The sequence below is a fragment of the Gossypium hirsutum genome, chromosome D10 (genome assembly GCF_007990345.1).
Source record: "Gossypium hirsutum isolate 1008001.06 chromosome D10, Gossypium_hirsutum_v2.1, whole genome shotgun sequence".
Classification (NCBI taxonomy): Eukaryota; Viridiplantae; Streptophyta; class Magnoliopsida; order Malvales; family Malvaceae; genus Gossypium; species Gossypium hirsutum.
In genome coordinates this window covers 13,175,146-13,194,081 of record NC_053446.1, presented here as the reverse complement: position 1 = coordinate 13,194,081, position 18,936 = coordinate 13,175,146, and the positions used below count along the sequence as shown (strand labels likewise).

The 18,936-nt window shown below is 34.2% G+C and overlaps 1 protein-coding gene across 1 annotated transcript; it reads left to right on the top strand.

The window, feature by feature from the left end:
- Positions 1 to 10,465: 10,465 nt before the first annotated feature.
- Positions 10,466 to 12,718, top strand: LOC107914317 (caltractin). Its single transcript, XM_016843190.2, has 7 exons — positions 10,466 to 10,616; positions 11,208 to 11,328; positions 11,416 to 11,452; positions 11,543 to 11,570; positions 11,669 to 11,821; positions 11,910 to 12,012; positions 12,406 to 12,718. Exons 1-7 carry the CDS (start codon positions 10,614 to 10,616, stop codon positions 12,468 to 12,470), a joined length of 510 nt encoding a protein of 169 aa, XP_016698679.1. The 5' UTR covers positions 10,466 to 10,613; the 3' UTR covers positions 12,471 to 12,718.
- Positions 12,719 to 18,936: the final 6,218 nt, after the last annotated feature.

Here is an 18,936-nt window from a genome sequence, read left to right as displayed (position 1 = left end):
GCCCAAGCAATTGAAATAACTCGTTTAGTATCCATCAATAAGTTAGCAACTGGAACAGGAATGAATCAGATTAGCACTTTACAACATCCTGGTGAGACTCGATGGAGTTCCCATTTAAATTCAATTACTAGTTTATTGAAGATGTACAATGCTACTAGCACAGCTCTTGAAAATCTAAAAAATACTACTTCTAACCATTTTTAGCGAGGAGATGCTCATAATGCATATAATAGATTCAAATATTCTAAGTTTATTTTTATTTTGCATATGATGAATGAAGTTTTAGGGGTTACTGATAACCTTTGTCAAGCTTTGCAAAGTTGTTCTCAAGATGTATTAAATGCCATGAGTTTAGTTTTGACAACGAAATATTTAATTCAAAAGTTGAGAGATGATGGATGGAATGAATTGTTGAAAAATGTGATATCTTTTTGTGAAACTTAGGAGTTGGATTTTCCAAATATGAATGCTCAATACATTGTGAGTTGTAGCCGCAACAAGAAGGAAGATGTTACAGTGAAGCATCATTATCGAGTGAATATACTTTTTGCTACAATAGATACTCAGTTGCAAGAATTAAAGAGCAAATTTAACGAACATGTTGTCGAGCTTCTCATTCTTACTACAATTTCAGATCCCAATGAGTTTTTCAAGTTATTTGATATTGATAAAATTTACATTCTTGTAAACAAATTCTATCAAAAAGATTTTTCTCAACAAGAGAAAGAACGTCTCCCATATAGGTTGAAGCATTATGAACTTGATGTATGTAAGCATCTTGATTTGAGAAAAATATCAACACTTTCTGAACTTTGTAAAAGCTTAGTTGAGAGTGGAAAGTTAGTCATGTACCCACTCGTTGACAGATTGATTCGTCTTCTATTGACTCTTCTAGTTTCAACAGCATTCTCAGAACATGCTTTTTCTACTATGAAAATTGTGAAGACTCGACTTAGCAGCAAGATGGAAGATGATTTTTTAAGTTCTTTGGTTGTGTACATTGAGAAAGAAATTGTAGAAAAATTTGATGTAAACAAAATAATTAATGATTTTAGTGAGGTCAAGGATCGAAAAGTGCAATTCAAATAAATTTTAAAAATTCTTTCTAGCTTATTTTTATTTATTAAATTATTTTTCTTTAATTAATATTTATTTTTAAAATTATTATTGTTCATCATCTCACCCCTCTTGAAATTTTCCAGCTTCGCCCTTGTACGAACTTGTATGTAAACTGTGGATACTATGCGAATTACACAAGGATATGTGAACCTTAGGCACATACGAGCTACATAAGATGAGTGAACCCTGTATAGTATGCGAACCGTACATGTTTAGTTATGTGAAACATACTTGTTTATTATGCGAACCCTACATGATAAAATATGTGAACCCTAGGCACATGCTACATAGGATGAGCGAACCCGATATAGTATGCAGATCGTACATGTTTAATTATGCAAACTGTATGTGCGAGCCCCTATGAGCGAGCCTATGTGCGAAACCCAATCTGTGAGCCCTATGTGAAACATACTTGTTTATTATGCGAACCCTACATGATAAAATATGTGAACCCTAAGCACATGCTACATAGGACGAGCGAACCCGATATAGTATGCAGATCGTACATGTTTAATTATGCAAACTATATGCGTGAGCCCCTATGAGCGAGCCTATGTGCGAAACCCAATCTGTGAACCCTATGTGTGAGCCTGTGTGTAAAGCCTAATGTGCAAACCCCCTAAGTGTGGTCCCTAATGAGTGAACCCCTAGGTGTGACCCCTAAAGTGTGAACCCACATGAGCAAACCCTTGTGAGTGAACCTTGTATGTACGAACTCATTTGTGTGAACCTTAGGTGCAAACCCACCCGCGTGAACCCCTAGGTGTGCAAACCTTGATATGCGAACCTTATATGTGTGACCCCTATATGTGTGAACCCGACTTATGTATGTGTTAACCAAACCAAGTGTGTTAGACCACACAAAAACACTGTATACGTGAAACTATTTTAGTTATAAAATTAATTGTATATATGAAACTGATGAGAATGGACGCATGTTCACATGCCATTAAATGTGAGTATGAAATATTAAATGTAAGCATAAAAAAATGATAAATAGCATGATATTCTAAAAATATGTGCATAATTATATGAAAAATAGGTATAGAGGATGGAGGAGTTCTATAGGAGATAGTGACAATTTAAGTCCACATCGAAAGTCGGTACAACACGAAGTAGGCAATAATGTCATCAAAACCAAATAAGCCAGGATGGTAGTTTAAAAAGCCATCAAAACTAGTGGACCGTGATGGTAGTTTATTATAGTAAAAAACCATAAAAAATGGGCAATCGGGATGGTAAGTTATTATAGTAAAAGTCATCATCACAGATGACAAGTGAACGACCATCTTCACTGAAAAATCCAAGATGGTTTATATGTGTTTTGGTGTGTCAAGCGATGCTTGAGGGCGGTTACGATAGACGAGTGGGAAATTTGCATTTGCATTGCATCATACATAAACGGTATATACATTGATTTGCTATATGTTCCATAAGTTATGCTTAACTTGCTACTATTTCTATGCTTTTTTTGTTTGTGCAATTATATATATTTATTTATAAGCTAGTCTCACACTGAGTCGTTGTAAGCTCATTCCCCCTTTTTCTTTGCCTCTTAGGTAACGCAGAAAATTATGACTCGATATAATAGCAAGAGGATGTTGGATCGCCGGCACCCCTACGACGCAGCGGAAAAAATTAAAATCGGCGACCCTAACAATGGATCCATGTGTGAAGAACGAATCGAGGTGAAAAGATTACGAAATTACCTAATATTTTGATTGAGAAGACAGTAACTTCTCGACACTGTGTAGTCTGATCTACAGTCAAACCAAGCCGCAATCTATCGAGACTCCGACCTCTACGTAATCCACCCAGTTGACTACGAACGGAAGAAATCCCCAAAACAGTTTTGAGAGTTATATTTCTTTGACGGCTGCTAGACCTTTTTAAATCAAGAAAAACGGGATTCTGATATATATCTTTATTTTTAGGATTTTTAGGAATTAAATAAATATAATAGTATTTTAAACCGAAAATTATAATTACATTAATTATAATATAATTTCGGTAAACCATATATTTATTTAAATTCATATGCTAATCAAATTCATGTCCTCATTATGCGTACAACAACCTTGTACATAATGTGTTGGAAATTTGATTACTGAATTAAATTAATTCTATAATTAATTTAATTCAAGTGACACCCAAAAATAATACCAACTATGGTTTATTCCGTTCATTTCAACTATAAGGTGTGACCCTGTAGGTTCCTGTAACGTTAGCAGTAATACTAGAACGATTCCAATGTTACAAACAATGAGTGGCATCTAGCAATGCATCATTGCTACCTAAGTCACAAGAGATCATGATTCGACATAACCTTTTATGATTAACCTTTTATGCAATAATCCTTAAGTCCTTTATCTCTAGATTGGACACAAGTCATGGAATAGTCACACTTGTATAGTCCATTCCATGTTCCTTGATATCTTAAGCAGACTACGATATACAAATAAGTATGACATCTCATATCAACTTATTTGAGCATGGCCATGCATTTCTAGTCTCACTTAATCAAGTGGCCTAAGATATTACTCCCATTATGTAGGAGGGACTTATTCTATATCGACCAACCATATCCCTCTACATTGATTGTGATATACCCAACATCAGCCTTTATAGAACAACCAATTACGGTGTACGTTTAACTCTATCAAAATATACTACTCACGATGTTGGGATTATGATGATCTCAAGTCTGAGGATCATAGGCATATTAATCACTATGAGTAATGTTGTGACAATTACATAATAATCCAAGAGACATACTCATAATGGGTCAGTCCAATATGTTGTTCTCTAACACACATATTCATGCATCGATTCTGACATTCCATATCAATGACAACTCTTTATCATCAATCAACTACATGTTAGTCTTAATGCATTATCGTTGTCCTATCCAACAATAATACTTGACTAAGGATCTTTTAAGAATAATCATATTATTCTTAGGACATTATTATAAAACAGCTTATTTATACACACAGAAAAGAAACTGAAATAATAATGGTAACGCCTTATATTAATAAACATGATAAATCAAGTATGTTATTACAACCATCTCATGATTGGTCTTTGGGCATACTCTAACAGAGGACTCTCGAATTAGCAGCTTATTTTATTATTTAAAAAGTTTACATTTATCATTTATTTTCAGGATTGTAATTATTAATTTCTTGCTTCTATATCTTAAGTTTGGGATTGTTTAGTTTGTTTACTTTAAAGCATGACACTTAGTTAATACTTTGATATTTCCATGCTTTTCAGTTTAGAAAATCATTACTTTGAATGTTTTCCGCTACTTTGCAAAATACTTAAAGTTTTACTAAGGTCTTTTCTTAAATACCTAAAATTCATTTTCCTAAAACTTAACATTAATAATGTTGTAATCAATTTATTAAGTAAAACCAGTTTAAATTAATGAACGTATTTCTTAAAAACAAAAGAGCGTTTTCCATATAAATCAACGCTTCAAAAAGAATGACTTTACATGATCACCTTGGTGATTGAATGTAACGCCTTCAACTTAGCTGAAACTCCTAGATCGGATTGGGTGTGTTACAGTCAAACTAAAAATAGTATAAATACCAATGTGATAATTTAACCATAGTTCAGAGGCCAAAAATAGGTACTAAAATTAAGTATACTGAAGCAAAGTACGAGTTTTTTAAAAGCATAGTCAAATACTTGATATGGTTTCTAGGCTTTCTTTTCTAAAATAGGCAACTATTTTGTGTTTAAATTTTAACATGTTATTAATCCGGCATAAATCTTAGATACGATTAAAAACTAATTTTAATACAAGATAAATCAAGATTATATTGTCGCAAAGCTTAAGATTGTTCAATATTGAGACATTAGAATGAAAATGATCATTCAATAGAATCTAATAACAAATTAAAAACAAAACAAAACAAAATTAGTAATATCTTCAAGTTGAGTTCCATGATATTAAAGAACTTCTTCCAGAACTGATATTATAGAGATTTGTGAAATTAACTACGGTACCATTATTTTAGAAAAAAAATACAAAATATACCACAATTTTTTTTTCAAACTCAAATAAAAAATTCAATTTAGTTAAATTATTTTTCAAAACCCAAATCCTGAAAACAAATTATATTCCAATTCTTTTTTTTTGAATTTTCTACGTAAATATAGTTTTTTTATATATTTTTAAAAATAATTTCAATTTTTTATCATTTTATATAGAATTGGGGTCAAATTAATGGAAAGTATAAAAGTTGAAGACTAAAATTATTATTATACCAATTAAAAAAGTGCCATTGTTACCACTTAACATTAAGTGACAAAACTAATAAGGGTTGGTTCACGTGGTCCAACAATAGAGATAGCTCTGATTTTGTCAAAGAGCGCTTGGATAGGTTAGTGGTCTCGGCTTCGGGGGTGGAGAAAATGTCGTTCCTTTCTACTGAGGTCGTGAGACAAAGCTGTTCGGATCACAACGCTATTCTCCTTGGTTCGACAAGTCATAAGCCCATTAATGGTTTTAAGGATACTAGGTTGCTCTTTAAATTCGAGGCTTGTTGGGCCAAATATAGAGGCGCTAAGAACCTTGTCAGAATTGTTTGGGATGATAACAAAAATAATTGCAATTTCATTGAGTGCTTTGATAAAATCTGCTTGAGCCTTAGTCCTTGGTCCTTGCCAGCATGCTCGGTAGAACAGGTTGAAGAGTCGCATGCATCGCTTAGTTAAGCGGATTGATAGATTCACTGACGAGCCTAATGTGATGTCGAATACTGAGTTGCTTAGAACCAGTCGGTCGGAGTTGGGTCGCCTTTATGCTGAGGAAGAATCTTATTGGGCCCATAGATCCCATATCGCCTGGCTTAAAGAGGGGGACAAAAATACTCGATTTTTTCATGTTCGTGCGACGAGCAGATTTTAGAAGAACAATATTGAGGGTATTATTGATATGGATGGCAATTGGGTCGAGGGGACGACTAACGTTTGTAGGGTGGCTTGGAATTATTTCAATAATTTGTTTAGGTCTGAGGCTATGAATGATGAGAAGGTTATGAGCCATGTTAGAAGGTGTATCTCTCCGGAGATGGATGAGGCTTTGTTGGGCTATTTTATTGATAAGGAATTTTTGGATGCTTTCGCTCAAATGGACCTCCGTAAGGCCTTTGGCATCGATGGTCTCTCCGATCTTTTTTTTCTGTGAAAATTGGGATGTGGTTGGTAAGGATGTTCTTCAATTCTATCATGATTCTTTGAGGGTAAGAAAAATATCGAGGAGATTAATGACACGGTGGTTATGCTTATTCAAAAAATTAAGGATCTTAAGGACATGACGAATTTCCGGCCCATTAGCCTTTGTAGTGTCATCTTCAAAATCATTTCTAAAGTTTTGGCCAACAGACTCAAGAGGGTTCTTCACTCTTACATTAGCCCTAACTAGAGCGCTTTTGTCTCGGGTCGTATGATTCATGACAATGTCTTGATTACTCATGAGCTTGAGCATTACTTATAAAGTTCCAAAAATAGGCCTAATAAGGGCTTGGTGATCAAACTTGAGATGAGTAAAGCTTTTGACAGGGTCGAGTGAGACTTTCTTGAAAATGTTATGCTCTGGATGGGTTTTGCGAATGGTTGGGTGAAGTTGATTATGCATTGTGTCTGCTCAATTAAATACATTATCAAGTGCAATTTGACTTTTTCTAAGGAAATTATCCCGAAGTGTGGCCTCCGTCAAGGGGACCCTCTATCGCCTTATCTTTTCTTTTTTTACATGGAGGTTTTTTCTTGTTTGCTTTATGATGTTCAAGATTGCGAAAATATTCGTGGTGTTAAGACGAGTCAAAATGACCCAAGAATCAATCACTTATTTTTTTGCAGATGACGCGTTGCTCTTCGTCAAGAATAAGAAGAAGGAAATCGAAATTGTTGTTAATATCCTTACACAATTTGAGCGTGTCTCCAAGCAAAAAACTAACCTTTCTAAATCTATGGTGTGGTTTTGCCCCAAAACACCAGAGAATCAGAGGTAATTTTTTGATGACATGCTTGGGATGCGGGTGGTTAGGAATCTTGATCATTACCTTGGGATTCCTTTGTTTCTTGGCAAGTAAAAGACGGGGGCTTTTAAGCATACCCTTTATCACTTCTCCAATAGGATTAATAGTTGGTCTAAGCGTTTGCTTTCTTATGGTGGTAAAGAGATTTTCATCAAATTTATCTTATAATCATTACCTACTTATGCTATGTCTGTATTTCTTGCTCCTAGGGTAACGATGGAGGAGATAACCTCAAAAATCCCTCGGTGTGGTGGACAAGTAAGGAGAAGGGTCATGGTTGGGCCATGCTCGCGTGGGATAATCTTTGCCTTCCAAAAGGCATGAGTGGAATTGGTTTTCAAGATCTGTGGCTTTTTAACTTGGCCTTGCTTGGTCGACAAGTTTGGAGGCTCATATTGCAAAAGGATACTTTGTGCTTTCAAGTTCTCAGCTCGAAATACTTCCCTGATGGTGATCTTTTTCATCCAAAAAAGGTTGATAAACCTTCCTCCATTTGGTCTAGCATTTCAATAGCGGCGAACGCTCTTGACAAGGGTTTCGGTTGACACTTAGGGGATGATTGTAGCATTTTACTTGATAAGGACAAATGGAGCTTTAAGGGTCTCGATGGTGATGCCTTACAAGTCCTGAACAATGTTTTTTTGGAGGTGCACGTCTGTGATCTTTGGTTTCCGCATCATGGTGGTTAGAATGTGGGTCATGTACGTGAGCTGTACGAGGACTCTTTGGCTAGCCGTATTTGTGACATCTCGATTTTACCTCACGAGCTGAATTATAGGATGGTTTGGTTTCATAATATCCACACTTTTACACGACCAAATCGACATACTCTTGCTTGTTACTTAAAAGTATTGAGTTTGGGCCGCATCGATTCTTTTGGAAATATATTTGGAAGATTAAAGTCCTCCCTAAAATCTGGGTTTTTGCTTGGTGCATTGGTCACGACTTACTTCCCACTAACATTGAGCTATCGTCTATTAAACGTAATGTGGATCCAATTTGCGCGAGGTGTAGGGGTGGGGAGGAAACCGTGCTTCATGCTTTAAGAGATTGCCCTAAAGCTCGGGATGTCCTTATTGTAGGTGGCTTCGACAAGAGATTGATGATTAGTCAGTATGGGTTTTGTATTGATTGGATTGAAGACTCTATGCGTATCTTGGACAAAAAATCCTTCAAAGACTTCATTTCTACTTTGTGGAACATTTGGAACAATAGAAACAATGTTATTTTTAGAGGTAAGGACAAGGACACGGGTGTGATTTGGGATAGAGCTTGCAAACTCAATGATGATTTCTAGATTCATAATTTTTCTTTTCAACCAATCTTACTTCGGGTTCCTAGAATTTGCAAATGGGAAAAATCGCCGGAGGGTGTTACTAAAGTGAATATTGAGGCTTCTGTGAATGCTTATGGAACGAGCTTGGGCATTATTGCTAGAGATTTTGATCGCTTTGTTTTAAGCGAAAAAGTGGTTTTCATTAATAAGGTGGTTAACTCCAAGTAAGCGGAATTGAATGCCCTTATTGAAGGTTTTCAGCTTGCTCAATTGCGCAATTCTGATAAGATTATTTTTGAAACGGATTGTGCTTATACCGTCAATCACTTTTGTAAACACAAGGAGGATATCACGATTCTTGGCCACTGTATTAAAGAGGCTGGAAAGATGCTTGATTCTTTTTTTAAAGTCGATGTCAATTGGGTGGATCGCGGTTGTAATAAGTTGGCCGATTCTCTTTGTACTTGGTCTCTTTCTAATTGTAGTAATTTGTCCTTTGAGATAGGTTATCCTAGTGATATCCATAACATTATAATTTTTGATGCAATTTAATTTGAGGTTGTGGCCTTTAGACCCTTTCTTTGTAAAAAAAAGAGAGACAATTTCGAAAACGTTAGTAATCAAATTATAATTTTTATTAGTTAATTGACCAAAATAAAAACTTACCTATAGTTGAGTGTCTAATGGTATAATTTACCCTTAATTTTAATTGTATGATCCTTACCCTTATCCTTCTATAAAAGAATAAAACTAATGAGCTAATTGAAAGGATATCTTAATTGATCCAGAAATCAATTTTACTCCATTACCAATGACTAAGTTACATCTTTACAACAAACAACCTCTTACCCTAATGGGTAAGAAAATCATGTTATAGGCAAAAGAGCTTAGGTCCAATCCCTATTGGGGATAAACCTGATTAAACAACGAACAAGTAAAATAACAAAGAAATTGAAAAGATCGAACTTAAATATTTTACGTGAAAAAATCCCTCCGAAGAGGATAAAAAACCACGAGTAAAGATAATTTCACTATAACGGCAAAAGTAAAGAGAATAAAGATGGAGATAAAACAGAACCTTGAAACTCGAAAATAAGAACCCTCAAAACGTAAACAAAAAATTCTCTGAAAGCTTGTAAAAGCTAATACCTAAATGTGTTATGGGTTATCTTTCTAGGGTGGTAAAAGGTCTACTTATAGGCTAAATTCGTAGGTAAAATAAGATTAAAATAACCTACACTAATCAGAGTTTGATTGGGACAAATAATCAAAATTTGATTGGAAGAAGAAAATTGAGAAAATTGCATAACATGTCGTCTCGTTGTGACGTGGCTGTTGCCTCGTCAGGACGCCCTTCACATGTTGTCGGGACGAGACGTCTCTTCTCGTCGGGAAGTCAGTGGTCGTGTCATTGGGATGACACCTCTTCCTCATCGGGACATCAACTTTATTTCGGTAAAAAATGCGAGGTATACTCCGCAATCCCAAGCAATCCTTTTCTCCACTCCCAATGTCAAAAGAAAATAAAAGTTACATCTTTAGAAATTTAAATTCATATGATAACTTATAGATAAAAACATCCTGCGAAATGCATATCACATCACATTAAATTTTCAAAAAGAGATTTAACAACTAAACCGAACATCAATTTGTTGGAATCCTTTCAAAAACAAAGATCAAAGATTTGATTTCTTTCATATCTATTTTATTGTTATATTCGGAATTAATATTTGATGCACGAATAGTATATAATTTTATCCACTATTAATGAACCGGATTATTACAAATGATTTAAATATATTTAAAAATCTATTTTCATTTTTAAAATGATATTCTATAATTTAATTTATTAACAATAGTAGACCATTAATAAATCAAATATAAATCCATAAAACAAAATCAGACCAATTCCATAAATAAATGCAAAGCACACCTAAATTTAGTTTATAAGGGCCAACAAAGGCCCACTTAAGCCCATTATTGGCTTATATTAGTTAACAATGGGCCTTTTCACGGAGGAGTCAACAAAGATCAATTAACCGCGTAAAGAACCAATTCTTTCTCTTTCCTGAAGTTAAAATCTTCAAAATCAAGTCTTTGCAATTGCTTTTCTTTTGAAGTTGGGACTTCTCTCGAACTGGTTTAAGATCTCATCTCAGTGAACAATGGTATGTTCTTCATATTTATCTCTACCATTCAATTTACTTTGTTTTAATCAATAATTATACTCCTCTTTCTTCTTCTTTACTATTATTGTTAAAGATTAGGGTTTAGTTTACTGCCTACTGTTTGGTAGATTAGGGTTTATTTTGGATTGAATTGTGAAATTTTTTTGTTTTATAATAAAATGAGATGGATGAGATATGTGGTGAATTAGCAGGACGTGGAAATTAAAAAAAAAGAAATCGGTGATGTCTGTAAAGTGCAGCAATTATGGATGAAACCCTTTAATTTGAAGATTCCTTTAACTTGAGCATAATATTTTCTTTGTTTTTGATTATTTAAGGCTTGCTGAATTTGGAAATATCTATGTTTCTCCGGATCTTCATTTTGCTTGAAGTATCAGTGCCTGAAACCTTTGTCCAACACATTTTTGGATAAGAATCTTGGTAAAAAGAAAAATGCATCTGCACTGTAATAGCATCCGACACTCGCACTCGAGTCTGATTAACATAACCAAGTATACGTGGGATGATGTTGTAAGACTTTTGTCCAACTAGAATTGGTCTTGATCATGTCTTTAATGAATGTTTGATCAGGCTAGTCTTTACAGAGGGGCATCAAGGAAAGACAAGCAGAAGGGAAGACACCATGGATTAAGCCAACAGAAGAGGCAAGAGATTAAGGAAGCATTTGAACTGTTTGACACTGATGGCTCAGGTATGGAATGGCTTGTCTAATACAGGTGTTATATATGGTGTGTGGTTGGCATTTTTACTAAATTATAGGTTTGAATTTGCCGGCCAGGTACCATCGATGCCAAAGAGCTGAATGTTGCCATGAGGTACGAGTATTTATGCATGATATTTCATGTTTTTAAATAGATCTTTTAGTTGATATCTTCACATTGTCACTGAAAGTTTTAGCATTACAGGGCTCTTGGTTTCGAAATGACAGAAGAGGTAACTTTTTGTATTTTCCTTTTTATATCTTGCAATAGATAGCATATTAATGTGATTATCTTGGAATCCTTATGTTTTGATATGCTGTTTCACAACAGCAAATCAATCAAATGATTGCGGATGTTGACAAGGATGGCAGTGGTGCCATTGACTTTGATGAATTTGTTCACATGATGACTGCCAAGATCGGGGAGAGGGACACTAAAGAAGAGCTTATGAAAGCATTCCAAATCATTGATCAAGATAACAATGTAAAAATCTGTTTTTTACCTGTTTATTTAGAATGGATGTTGTTAGCTATTTTCTGTAAGATTGATTCTTCATTCATTTTGAATTCAGGGAAAGATATCTGCTGATGACGTTAAACGCATTGCAAAGGAGCTTGGTGAACACTTCTCCGAAAAAGATATTCAGGACATGATCGAAGAAGCAGACCGAGATCGTAAGCTAGCCTTTCTTCTTGAATCTCAATACAGTAGACTTTGACTTTTTACTTTACAATTTTGCTCCAGATGATTGTAATGCTTTGATGTCATTCACATTTTACTTTCTCGAACCTTGTTTGGATATCCATAATAATGTCGAGCTTACTAGGAGTGAGCATTCAATTTACTTTACACTGGCCTAACCAAAACCGAGCTTCCAAACTGAATAAGACCAAAACCGGTTAAACAGAACCTATTTAATCGAATTGCTTATGTCTCGGTCTGTTTTGTTAGTTAACCCCAATCTTGCATACCCCTAGAGCGGACAAGATTTTGTTCTTTACATGACACGTTAAATCTCATCTCTGTTGAAACATACATGATAATCAATGTTCAATTGGTGAATGCAGACGACGGGGAGGTAAGTATTGAAGAGTTCATGAGGATGATGAAGAAAACTACATATGGCTACTAGAAGTTTGACATATGGCCGGAGGGAGTGTTTGATCGCAGCCATGCTGTAGCTGTAGCTGCAGCTGTAGCATTGTTGTATAATTAAACTAAAAAAAACATGTTGTGTATGGATATATGTAATGGGATTGAATGTTTCTCCATGACTTTTAAATATGTTCTCTATTATTTAATTTTTTGGTACCGAAATAGAAGTTTTGGTATCAAAGCCTTGCAACCATCTACAATGGTAATATCATATTTGCCAATCAAGTCACTGTAAGCATAAATCAATTCCTGCATGTATACTTTTTAATCAATCTCTCCAAGCAGCAATGCTTTATTAAGTATACCCATCCTGCGTGGGCCTAGACCACCTTGGACCTTTGGGAGCATTCAAGGTGGATCTTATTCTTGTTATCTTCATGTTTCCAACTGAAGTTCCCTATGATTCTTCTCTATCATGTTTGAATTAATATCTTGTCGGCTTTGTTTGGGCCAATGTCCCGTGATGATATATATGGTGGTGGCAGGCGCAGCAGTATATTTGCAATTATTACAACTTTTGTATTATCTAAATTCATTTATTATCCATATTAAAAACTACACCAACGGTGAATAGAATAATTTTTTAATATCTAAAAAGAACTTAAAAAGTAAAAGGAATTTAAATAAGGGAGTTGTTAAGCATTTAAAAAATCTTGTCTAGAATTTGTACCATTACGTGGATGCCTCTATGAATAGAATTGATAGTTCATCACAATAGTATTTCCTTCTATTATTTTCTTCCCATTATGTAATTAATATCAACATGTTTTACGGTAATAGTAATACACACCTTATCGTAAGGTAGTTGTTGGGAAAGTTGTTCCTTGTTTCATATATGACGAATTTTCTCTCTAATTGGGGTCATCGATTTGGGCTTTGAATAGGTTTTATTTTTGCTAAACTTGAATGTGGCATATTTGATAAAAACTAGAAGCATGGGTCGACTAGGATACTAAGTCTCCCAGTCGACTTCCCTAAGGTGGTTTGATTAGCATGGAAGTCTTATTATATCTTAATGATAAAGAGCTATTTTTTAGAGATAAATATCAGATTTATTCAAGGGAATTTCTCAAAGATGTATCTGCTGCTATAATAGCCTATAAATAGGCTTCATTCTCTCTTGGTAAATCATGATAGAGACAGCTAGAATATCTTCACTTTGTTGAGTTCTCATTACTGACTTTTGTTTCTTTCTTGTTGAGAGCAATTTTTGGAGTGTCTTTGTCGATAGCTTTACTATGTTTTCTTGTGATTATTTTGCAACTCTTTTAGGTATTCTTTGGAGAGTTTATTGATTGTATTGTGAGGTATTTGGGTGAATGATTTTTGACAATTGGGGTTGGTATTGGGGCTACAATTGCTTTTTGGTATAAGGGTAGACTGAGCTTAAACTAATAGGTGATTTGGACGATTATTGAATAAAATAATTCATTGGGTGAGGCTTCGCAGACGTACATTATGTCTAAACTATGTTAACAAAGATTGGTTATGTCGTTTATTTTTTGCTCTTATTTTTTTCACTGCCTGTTTTTGTTCTAACTGTCATTACAATGAATATTAAACAAAGTTGATTTATCATATCTGTAGACTAATTTTTCAGTTGATATCAGAGCGGACTTCAAAAGTTATTTGAAGATTATCTTTTGTTTGGTTTATGACTATGGAATCCATGAAGGTAGTTTGATTACTCGATTCCATTGCTACTTGGTTCAACAAATTATGCTTGTTGGAAGGCTTGTATGAGGGCTTTCATTGTGTTTGTCAATGAAGTAGCTTGGGAAGCTATTGAAGATGGGTTGACTCAACCTACTATAATTGCTGCTGATGGCACTACATGCCTTAAAGAAAGAAGCAAATACACTGATGCAGAAAGAATGGCTTGTCATGAAAACTTACAAGCCCTAAATGCCATTTTTAGTGGAGTTGACTTGGACCAACTTAAAGTCATTTTTGTATGTGAATTTGCGAAGGAGGCATGAACAATCTTGAAAAACCAACATGAAGGAAATGATGTCATACGCATGTCAAAACTTTTGATTTTAACAACTAGGTTCGAAAATTTGAAAATGTTTGAAAATGAAACTATCTTTAAGTTTTATGCAAGATTATGTGTGATTTCTAATAGGCTTTCTGCCTTAGTGAGCATTTTTCTGATGATAAAATGGAAGAGGCCAAAGATTTTACTACTCTCAAGCTGGATGAGTTAATAGGCTCACTCCAAACCTTTGAGCTGAATATAGAGGAAGCAAAACATGACAAAATGGGTTTGCCAAAGAATGTAGTGTTCAATCTCAAAAGACTATCCCAACAGCCAAACAAACAGTGGAGGACACTGATGAGATAAAAAAAAATAGTCATGCTCACAAAGAGGATGAAGAGGTTTGCTAAGAAGGGAACTAAAGTAGTTACCGATGAGACAAATAAGAAGGATGTTTAATGTTATGAATGTAAGGGATTTGCTCACTTACAATCAAAATGTGTTAATACTAAGAAGAAGGAGAAGTCACTCATAGTCACTTGGAGTGATGAAGAAAGTTCTAATGTAGATGAATATGTGAGTAACTATGTTACTTTATTACTACGGTCCCAAACCATGTTTCAATAGATTCTGAAGAAGACTTGGATAATGATGATATTCCTTTTAAATCTTTAGAAGATGCTTATAGTCATATTTTAAATAAAATGGAGATATTATTCCAATTAAATGATTCCTTGGTGGAAGAAATAATTATCCTTAAAGGAGAAAAAGAAAAGCTCAAAATTGTGGTCCAAGAAAAGGATGATGTTTTGAAAGCTACCATGAGTGAGCTAGATGATGCAAAAACTGTCTTGAAAAATTTGGGAGGCCAAAGTGAGAAGCTTGATGAAATTTTGGCTTTAAGGAGAACTAAATTAGGCCATAGAAGACTTTATTACATCAAAAAAGGTAAGGAAACTATTGCTCATCCAATTTTTGTTAATGCTAAATATATGGGTTCTTCTTTTCATCATGAGGCTAGGAATAAAAACTTTAGAAAGATTGTATGCCATTATTGTGCAAAAGATAGACAAATTAGACCCCACAGTTATAGAATGATGAGAGATTGAAAGAAGTTCAACTCAACTACTACACTTGTTAGAATAATGAATGGAACAAGAAAGCCACAATATAGGCACATTTGGGTAAGAAAGGATCGAACACATTTGAGTAGTGAATACTGAAATTTGATTAATGTTCCTGTGAAACATGAATTTACAACTGCTTTTGTTGATAAGGTAGCATTTAATCTTATCTTCTTAAACAACATGACAAAAGTCGTGTCACACCCTGATTTATATTTGTTTGCTTTGAGAGCTTAGACAAGCATGAGTATCTGATCTAGTGGTTAAGTAGTAGTAAAATTCATATTGTGACCTGAGTTCAAGTCCCCTCACACGTTTTTTAAAAAATATTTGACCCTCCATCGTAGTCAACCATTGTTTCCTCTTTAATGGCGGAGTTGATGATGGGTTGACCCAAAGTTTACTAATTTTTGTCTCCTCTTTCGCTTATCCCTTTTCTCCTTGTTGGAAAAAAAATTCGATTTGAAAATAGTTTTCTTGCATAGCGAAAAATTAAAATTTTAAAAATTGACCCGGTTTGTGATATTTATACCAATAAACCCTAACTGAATTCGTACATGTGTTTTTGGATAAGTGGATCCTTGATGTTCCTAGCTTTCAAACAAATGATCTTCACCGCAATTCTTATACCACGAACTCTCCGAGTATGGGCTCGAACTAATTGAATTGAAACATAGAACTAGAAAATGTTTTCTCTATTTTATTTTTGGTGAAAATAAAAATTCTCTCTTCTTTAATAAAACCCGGTAAAATTGTTATTCTAGAAAAAATAAATTTTTGTAAATAGCTTTATCGGTAAAAATAAATTCCCTCTATTTTCAGCAGAGTAACAATCTTTAAAATTTCTGTAAATAACTTTACCGGTGCCATCTATTTATAGGGAGAGAAGGTAGAACCCTTGGTTGAATTGTAGAAGTTTATTTCTAGAAAAATAACTTCCTAGTCCAACTAGGAGATGGAGAGGGGCTAACAAGGTGTGCTTCCCCTTATATGGGTCTCTTTTATATAGGGTCTAATTACGAGTACTTCCTAAGTCCTTTTAACCTAGTACTCTATAATGTGATCCAACCCGATTTAGTTTTTCTATTTCCTAAAATAACCTTTAATATTTTATATTAAAAAATTTTCTCATTCCTATTTTACCCCCAATAAAATTTTGACCATTTTACCCCTAATAAAATTTTTGACGATTTTACCCGTAGTAAATTTTCGAGAAAATATGTTCAATATTTCATAACTCAACAAGTTTGTTGTGACCGAATGGTTTATTTTCATTTTCGTGCTTCAAAATAACTCAAAAATATAAACTCATTCTTTCGATCATTTTTAACTAATCCATATAGAATTGCAAAAAGATCATTTCCATTTCTATTTTTGGAAATCCTATATTCATTTCCAAATGATTCCATTTTTCCATTTTGGAAAAAACCATAATCATTCTTGAATGTTTTTCATTTCTCTTTTCCTATCCATTCAATTCATTTATATTCAAACTTGTAATTCATTTCTGGTTTGAATGAGCTAGCGGAGGGACCGATTAGACATATGTAATTAGGGCTAAAATGATTTATAATTAAGTTTCAGGTTTTCACCTATTAATAATAAACTCAATTAGTCATGAAGTCATTCCACTATAGTATCGTGACTAAGCTCTCCCTAACGACATACCATTACAAAAATAACTACTCAGTACTCGTCCAATGACCTTGTCATAAGTGTGTTACCCTCATATGATATCATTGATCTATTTGGGATAATATTGGTTCTCCCAATATGATCCCATTTTATCTCATAGTAACCATTACATCTTCATTCATGAAAAGTTAACCATAATAAAATAGTGATCAAATCATCCATCACAAAGGCAAACGATCTGTGACCACGTTTACTTTTCATTAACCATGTAATGCCTATAATATGATATCATTACCAATGTCTATGACTATGAATTTCACTATTGTGAATGACAATCAAACTGTAGAAGTCGTACACCCAATGCACCTGCTTTTGGTTCCTTATATATTTGAACTCAAGCTTTTACTTACATCAAAGTGTACGGGTCACACATATATAGTCCGCCATCCACTTAGGATTTAGGTATGCCACACTATGAACGTCACAAGTGAATAAATCCATAAACAGATTCAAAATCTATTCTGCTTGGGTCCAGACTGATGTATTGTCAGTCTAATTAGCCACATCTATATATCTATATTCTAGAAGTTGTCCGCTCCGATGCCCAAGACAAGACATCTCCCCAATTGGAATTAATAGACAACATATTAGTCTTTCAATCGGTTTGTTCATTTCTGATTAGACTAAGGACATGTTTAGGTTCGTCTACATAATATAAGTTGCTTTCTTTATTACAACCCCACAATGTAATATCTTTTAGTATTAGTTAAACATTAGACAACTAGTGAGTAATATTTCCTTCCATTTTGCTTTGCGTACAAAAACCATATAATGACAATTATACAAAGTATATTAATGTAATCAATGAATTTGTTTTACTATCAGTCTGTTTGAAAAATTACAAGTGTACTTAGACGAAAATACTACACTTAGGACATTAGATCCAACACTCCTCTCTTTCTTTCTTGTTTTCATACATTTTCTATCCATTGCTCTCATCTCACCTATTGACTTTGGATTTTCATTTCTCTCATCTTCTCCTCATTTGGACCACTTCTCTTTGCTCTCATTCTATTTTTTTCTTGTTTTCTTTTACTTGTGTCGTCCTCGCCACCGTACACCACCATCACCGCCCTTTGCACTACCTTCTATACCACTTTGCGCCGCTCCCTTGCTTCTTTTCGTCGTCCATATTTTATTCCCTCATCTCATCTCATCTATTTTATTTTTCTTTCTTTTTCTATTCTACCGCACCTATCACTTTCTTTCCCTCCTCATTATGTCACTCTTTTTACACCATCACCTCATCGTGCCGTCATCGTTTCGTCACCGCATCGTCATCACCAATTTTCTTCTTCTCTCATTTCCCTTTCTTTTTTTTATTTTAATTAGATTTACTTTTGTTCTTATCTTTTTTTCTTTCGTTTGGCTGAATCCGTATTGAGCGATTGTTGAGTTCATGCACTATGATTGAGTTTGTCATATCCAATCTGTTTAATGGTGAAATGTATATATCCCCAAAAGTTAGATCTCATAATGGGTTTTTAAAATCTATTACATCTAAATTTGAATATGGAGTTTGATTTTTTTTAACATAGTGTGTTGTGTACATTTTCAAGGTTCAGATTTGATCTAATTAGATTCCCATTGACGATTAAGGCTATTCTCATTGACTTATGAGATAGATTCGGGGAAGATTGGCCAAC